The sequence below is a fragment of the Cucurbita moschata genome, unplaced genomic scaffold, assembly GCF_002738365.1.
Source record: "Cucurbita moschata cultivar Rifu unplaced genomic scaffold, Cmos_1.0 Cmo_Scf00003, whole genome shotgun sequence".
NCBI classification, from domain to species: domain Eukaryota; kingdom Viridiplantae; phylum Streptophyta; class Magnoliopsida; order Cucurbitales; family Cucurbitaceae; genus Cucurbita; species Cucurbita moschata.
The window spans coordinates 6,507,985-6,515,777 of NW_019268519.1; the positions used below are offsets into that span (position 1 = coordinate 6,507,985).

General features: G+C 33.7%; 1 protein-coding gene across 1 annotated transcript; it reads left to right on the top strand.

Annotated features, from left to right (window-relative positions):
- The first annotated feature begins 4,253 nt into the window (after positions 1-4,253).
- Positions 4,254-6,611, top strand: LOC111441099 (gibberellin receptor GID1C-like). The gene is made up of 2 exons (XM_023078023.1): positions 4,254-4,595; positions 5,062-6,611. Exons 1-2 carry the CDS (start codon positions 4,554-4,556, stop codon positions 6,058-6,060), a joined length of 1,041 nt encoding a protein of 346 aa, XP_022933791.1. The 5' UTR covers positions 4,254-4,553; the 3' UTR covers positions 6,061-6,611.
- Positions 6,612-7,793: the final 1,182 nt, after the last annotated feature.

A 7,793-nucleotide genomic window follows, 5' to 3' on the forward strand; every position in this document is an offset into this window, starting at 1 on the left:
AAAAAAAAAAAAAAAAAAAAAAAAAAAAAGTGTGTGCCGTCACGAGGGACTGCTAGTGATATACTGGAGGAAGGTGGAGATGGGCCACACACGTGCTACAATAACAATTACAATGGGAAGCAAGACTATAAGATGAAGCGAATCCGAAAATATTGCCTCAGTTCGGATTGTTCTCTACAACTCGAGAATATGAACTCGTAATCACGGATTAGCATATCGTGGTGAATGTGCACCTAAGCCCTGTACACACTGTTCATCACACCATGGACATGGGTTTCGCTCGAAGCATTGGACCAACTCTCACCCATGACTTCCATGTTAGTTTACTTATTTTCAATCATTTACTTAAAATTTGCAACCGTGCATATTTTGAAAAATAATACCTTCCAAATAATTTTTTATAAAAAAAAAATTGTCGAAAAATAAATAATAGAGAAGTATACACTTTATTTTAAAATTAACCATGATTTCAGCGGATTTTATTTAACCTAATCTAGTTTTAAAAGGAAACTTATGAACCAACTCAATCTATAAATTTTCATTTATTTGAACTCAACGGATTGAATATCTCGAGTCATCAGATGTTTTGAATGCCTCTATCCATTTTTACTAATATCAAATTGAACGCTAAATTCACATAACTGGTAAAGCTAAGACCTTCTGAAAACTAAATTAAAAAGTTTCTCATTACTCGACTAATTAATGGCCTCAAATCCAACATAAAGATATCAGATTTTGATAATGAACATCTCATTGATAATTAGGATAAACGATAATGGTTAGCTACGAACATCTTCTCGATAATTTAAAGTTAAATCATGATTTTTTACCTAAATTTATTTAGTTTGTCATTTTGTAATTTATAAAATTAAAATGGGTAGGTTTGATTTATGTGGGAGAGGACAGTTGCATTCTTAAATAAGGAAAATCGCAAACCAAATATAGACATAACTTTAAACTAGGATCACATTTTTCACAATAAATGCTATATATTTTGACACCTTAAATATAAATATTTTTGTCTTCTAATGCTTTTTTTTTTCTACTTTTAATATTTTTAAATTTATTTTACTTTGATTTGAGCTCCATAGTTTCTTAATTTTGGTACCCACTTACCATTTATCGTGTAACTCAGGTCCTACGTGAATGGAAAGAGTAACATAAATAAATATAAAAATACTAAGTAAATAGCTATGATGGTTAAAGCTCGATCAGCTCCTCTAAACGTATCAATAATAAGAAAATCTTTTATATTAAATTCAAATAAATTCTTCGAGCTCATCTCAATCATTGGTGTCACATGACTAAGCCAACGATTGGTTTCACATCATTTACCTCCGACTACTATTATCAATTCAACTGTTTATTTTATTTATTTATTAATAAAATTATCCAATTCCCATTTTTTCTTGCATAAATTAAAATACAAAAAGGAACATAATTAACATCCATCTCTTTGTATGAGCCATCCTTTTCAATATAAATTGATTGACCACCAAATTTGGAGTTTTTTTCTTTTCTTTTTTTTTTTTGAAGAAGAAAATAGAAAAAATATATATAATATATATTTTAATTTTAAAAAATGGGATTGGGAAAGGATTCCAAGTACAGTCACGTACTTTGGTACAACTTCTGGAAATTTCACAATCCTCTATTTTGTAGGCCACATTCAAATCCCTTCAACAAATAACCCTCTCTTTCTCTCTCTAGCCCTACTCTATTTCTCTCACCTAACCCTTTTATTAATATCCATTAAACACAAATTAAAAATACTTTCCCGATATGACTAGTACGAATGCGTACTATGATATGATATAGGCTCTTTTCCCTCTATCGGTTTTGATAGTGTGAGCTTACGCTAACGTATATGTAACAACTCAAGTTCATCGCTAGTAGATAAAGTCTTTTTTGGGTTTTCTTTTCTGAGCTCCCTCTCACAGTTTTAAAATATGTCTATAAGGAGAGTTTTCGCACCCTCCTAAGAAATGTTTCGTTTCCTTCTCCAACTGATGTGGGGTCTCACAATATACGAGTTTGCCTGGTAGGTTCATGTACGCATTTATGAGCTATATGTACAGAACTACTACACATTCAACCATGTCTTGACTGAAAAGTAGAGTCGAATGAATAGTTACGAAAAGATAAGTCCATCATAATTGCATGTGACTGCATTTTTCGACCACAACAGTGAGTATATTAATAAAGTTAGGATAAGTTATATAAGGGTGTATGCATTTCTTTTAAATTCTTGTTAAGAGCAGTTGTTTTTCTATTTTTCAATTTCGCTATCTGATTGATGTTACTTTTTGATTTTGAATGAAATTTTGTGAACGTTTAAGTCCTTAGTAACGTTTATAGTGAAATATTTTAAAGAATTTCTACATATATTAGACATGTCATGCATACAACGAACTCCTTATTTTAATAAAAAAAAAAGGATCATTACAAAAATATTTTAAAATGTATAATTAAAAAGGAAATAGAAAAAACCTAAAAATCTAATAAATACAGACTATATTTTTAAATTTTAAAAAATTTGTGCAAGAACAATCAAACTCGAGTCGAAAATTACACTAAATTAACGATCAAACAAAAAATAATTAGCTCAACTCGTTAAGAAATATATTCGAACGGTTTGTAAGAGGTGGAAGGATAAGGCTATACTTCATCATTCATACTTCACCACCACAAAATGTTAACTGGTATAATTAATAAAATCCAAAAAGAAAAACCCCTCATTATTATTTTCCCACATATTTTTAAATATTTTCTTTTATATCAAAAAATAACGTTATTATAAATTTAATAGTATGCAAAAATACGAGACTTGGTAACATCTGAATAAATGAGAGGTACATAAATGATAACGACTATAAAAATACGGTAGCTCAATCATAAGAACTCCAAGTTTAATCGTGTTTTACTTGAAGCAATTCTATGTTGGGTGGCTTAAAAACTTTTCTATGATTAGACAAATAATCTATAAGAGGTCGTTGACCTACGTTAATTTTGTGAAACTAAAATGGCAGCTCCAAAATAAAATATATTAAATTGCCTGAGACATAAAATAAATGTAGAGACATACCGACATAGATTTCGTAACTCAATCATTATACGACTCGTCACTCATCTCATACGTTATTCTTATTATCGTTATTCGAAGAAAATGTAAGCTATAGTAGAGGTAAAATATTAAAAATATTCCGTAAATAACCTTCTAATGATGATAGATATGCATATATACAAATAAACATGCAACGCGAATCTATAAAATTTAAATAATTATTGAAAAAATATACCACTTTTCTGTGGTCACTATGTCCCGTTAACCCATTTTACCGAATGTACTAATTCTCTGGTGGTGCGTAAGTGAGAGTCGTGGGAGGCTTTACCGAGATGGTAAAATTTGGCACGTAGTCAATGAAGCTAATTCTTGTCGTATTTGGGATATCAGGATCATGAAACTAAATGAATAGCGTATCCTTCATAAATATGCATGACATCTATATACGACTTTCCAATATAGATAACAAATGCATGCACAATCACATTAAATCGCACGTTACAACAAAATTCATATGTATCTAATCTAGTCATGAGGCTGACCATTATCTGAACTACTTAATAAGAAGAAAATTCCAACCATTACTAAATTTGCCTACGTGGGCTCAAACTAGCTCAATCTAAAATAATTTTAAGATCAATACAAAATATTATTATTGAACAATTATCCAAAATGATTTTTTTTTTAATTTAAAAGTTTTATCAAACATGAAAATTTCGGAAAAGGCAATGATATTTTCGTAAATAAAGAAAGAATAGAAGGGTACAATAGTAATTAAGAGAGCTCCATTCTCAGTTGTCACGTGCTCTCCCATCAGCCACCACGCACGCACGCGTGCATGAGAAAGTTTAGTGTCCTATCAGTGTATATATATATATAAAGAAAAATAATAATTAATTTTTTTTTATCCTTTTTAATATTTATTTTAATATGTTATCAAATTAAATAAGCGAAATAATTAATATTTGATAATCAAAGGACATAAAATAAAAAAAAATTAAAGTAAAAGAATTTACTTAATATTTAAACCTTCATTAAATTAATATGTATTTACAAATATAACAAAAAGTTAAAAAAATTACAAAAAAAAAACATTTATGACGTTATAAATATTTAATTTAGAATAAGAATTAATTAGACTTTAAATTTTGGATTGGGACGGACCCACGCAACAAGTTTTCCTTTCGGCCTCTCAATTTGTCGTCTCTCTCGTTTGGTTCTTTCCTCTCCAAAGCGCACTTTACCATTTCCCTTCACTTTTGTGCTAATTTGCGCCTCTCGTCTTATCCTTCGCACCCTCTCCTCTCTTATTGATCTTCACAGTTTGGAGCCTCATATAACCAAGTTACGCGGCAAATGCTTCTTCCTTCGTTATGTTTGCGATTTTGAACTCAGATTTTGCTTCTGTTTCAAGATCTTGAACTTTCTCTTCCATTTCTCCCAGGGATTTTTGCTTTTGTTTTTGTTTTTGTTATCTCTGCTTTGATTCATGATGGCTGGAAGTAATCAAATCAACCTCAACGACTCTAAGGTACTACTCTGATTTGTTTAATTAATTTTGTTTCTAATTTTGTTTGTGCTCATTTGAGTCGCTTCCCTTTTGCCCCTGCGTTTCTTTCTATTATTAGCCGATCAATCGTTGACTCTGATTTTTGTTTTTTCTTTTCCCCCTTTTTTGGGAGGGTTTTTGTAAATTTTGGGTTTCTTTGATGTTATGTGGGTTTGGGTGTTGATCTGAAAGCATTTAGTGTTTGGTGTTGATTACGGATTGACCGACAGGTTTCTATAATTGTTCGAGTGTGTTTATGTCTGGTTCGAGCTGAAATTGGTTGTGTTTTGTTTTTGTTGTTGTTCTTGCTGATATATGGGAAGATTAATTCCATTCTTTGTGTTTTCTTTGGATATTGCTCTCTTGGGAGATGGTTTTTGACTGTTTGATTTAGGATTTTGTTTGAGAATTTCTGAGATTGTTTTGGATATGCTTGTTTGCTGCATAGATGGTGGTTCCACTTAATACCTGGGTTCTTATTTCCAACTTTAAGTTGGCTTACAATCTTCTTCGTCGCCCTGATGGCACGTTCAATCGCCATTTGGCCGAGTTTCTTGACCGAAAAGTCCCAGCCAATGCTAACCCTGTTGATGGGACTTTCTCATTTGATGTCGTTATCGATCGAGCTACTGGTCTCCTTTGTCGAATATATCGACCCGCCATTGGAGATGAATCTCAGAGTACTTACATTGTTGATCTTGAGAAGCCTGTGGATTCTGAGGTTGTTGCCCCTGTTATTATTTTCTTTCATGGTGGAAGCTTTGCTCATTCCTCTGCTAACAGTGCTATCTATGATACGCTATGCCGTCGATTAGTCAGCATTTGCAAGGCTGTTGTCGTCTCTGTGAACTACAGGCGTGCGCCTGAGAATCGTTATCCTTGTGCTTATGATGATGGATGGACTGCGCTCAATTGGGTAAAGTCAAAATCATGGCTTCGAAGTAAAGACTCGAAGACCTATATTTATTTGGCTGGCGATAGTTCAGGTGGAAACATCGTACACCATGTTGCATCGAGAGCAGTAAAGTCGGGGATCGAAGTATTCGGTAATATACTTCTCAATCCTATGTTTGGAGGGCAGGAAAGAACTAAATCTGAGGTTCGGTTGGATGGAAAGTATTTCGTTACCATTCGGGATAGAGACTGGTATTGGAGGGCCTTCCTTCCTGAAGGGGAAGATAGGGATCATCCAGCATGTAATCCCTTCGGCCCGAGAGGTAATAGCCTCAAAAAAATCAAGTTCCCAAAGAGCCTTGTCGTGGTGGCTGGTTTCGATCTCGTCAAAGACTGGCAATTAGCTTATGCTAAAGGGCTCGAGAAGGATGGCCAGAAGGTGAAACTTTTGTATCTTGATCAAGCAACAGTTGGCTTCTACTTGCTACCGAATACCGAGCACTTCTATACCGTCATGGACGAGATAAGTGAATTCGTGAGTTCTGACTGTTAATAGAGTTTGCATTATCTGCAGGCAGACATATCTAACAGAACCGTAACATTCCTCCTCGCGGGTCGTTTAAGAATTTGTTTAGTAATACGACTTACCATTTCGTTGATTATCATGTCGTTTATCTTCTTCCTTTGGGTCTGATTCTTGTTGGTGTAAAAGATGGCTGAACTCAGTCACCAGACTCGACAGTACAACGATTCAGCATCTAGTTGGATCGGGTTGCGTTCTTCTAGGTTTTGGTTGTTGCTATGGCTCTATGGCAGCAAGAGCAGCATAGGTTTAAGTGCAGCAGAGTTCCAGTTTAACATCACCTCCCCTGGCATCTCGCTGCAACGTGACGTAGAGGAAGATCCAAGTTTACGAGTAACTTTTTCGGTAGCTTGGTTTCGTTCCTGCTTAGTGACATATTATATATATAGCTAATTTCAGAACATGGTTGGGGAAACATCCATGATATTGTGATTCTATATGTTTATACATATGTTCTAGAATATATGAAAAAGTTTGCTTATTAACTCATGGTGATTGTAATTTGTTCATTTTTGCACTTCTACTACACTCTTTTCTTCTTTGGTTATTCTTATCTCTTTTCGGGTTGATCGTTTTGATCGATTGCGTAGCGTAGTTCGGTACTTGAACTGTCGAAGAAGCTTATGAAATTGGGAGGATGGTTTTTGTCATAAGGTATTATGAAGAGATACTGTTTATGTGTTCTTATCAACCAAATTTCTTGGAATTGTGTGGACTTTTCATTGGCAAAAAGCTTCATATCATATTTAAAGTTGTTTAAGAGATAAATCTAAAATTTCATATTCTTCACACTCGTAGGTAACTTTAGACTTGGAATATAATCCCAATAACGAGAAATCAAGAACGAATCCAAAAGGGTCTTAGGCGAGTTTCTCCTTTTATTGGGGCATCTCGAACATCCATCCATTCGGGTTCTCATTGAGGCATGAACTCTCTCATGTCCATGCCATGTCATTTACGGACTTTATACTTGATAACAAGTGCATATACCAACCTCTGTCACATGCGCTGGGGTGCAATGCTGCCATACTTGTGTCATCCGATATTATCCTTGAAGGACATATTTCAAAGGAAGTCGTCTGAGTTGCTTGTCTCACTACGCTTGCCCGTGTTGTGATACACATATGTGCCACATGGTAGCTCGCTTAGGCCATAGGGTCTCTCTCTGTTGTACATTATGAGGCATTTCCAATCTTTTTAGAGTAGACGTCATTTTTAGCTAAGCAGTTATACAACCTCGTGGAGCGTCCGTCGGATATTCAATTGACACCAAATTTGGTGAGTTTCATCTTTCATGTAGACGAATTTAACTCCAGAGTGGCATGCTGAAACTCATATTAAAACTCCGACTTCTGACTTAACTCTAAGCTTGTCTTCAATACTCGTGTCGCCCGATTGAATAAATTTAAAATGTTAAATGCTAATTTTAATTAATTTGTTAGGAGAGTTTAATTTTAAAAGTTAAAAGAGAAGGCCAACCGCCTTTGTAGAAATAATGGCAGGTATATGGTGGCTCTCTCGTACCTAGAGTTAGAAAAGGTTATAAATACCTAGGCTTTCTCTTGTAAATTCAGACGGAAAAGAAAAAAGAGTATAGAGAATAAAGAAAAAAAAAAAAGGAAATACATGAAGAAATAGAATTTTTTTTTTTTTTTTTTTTTTTTTTTTTTTTTTTTTTTTTTTTTTTTTTTTTTTTTTTTTTT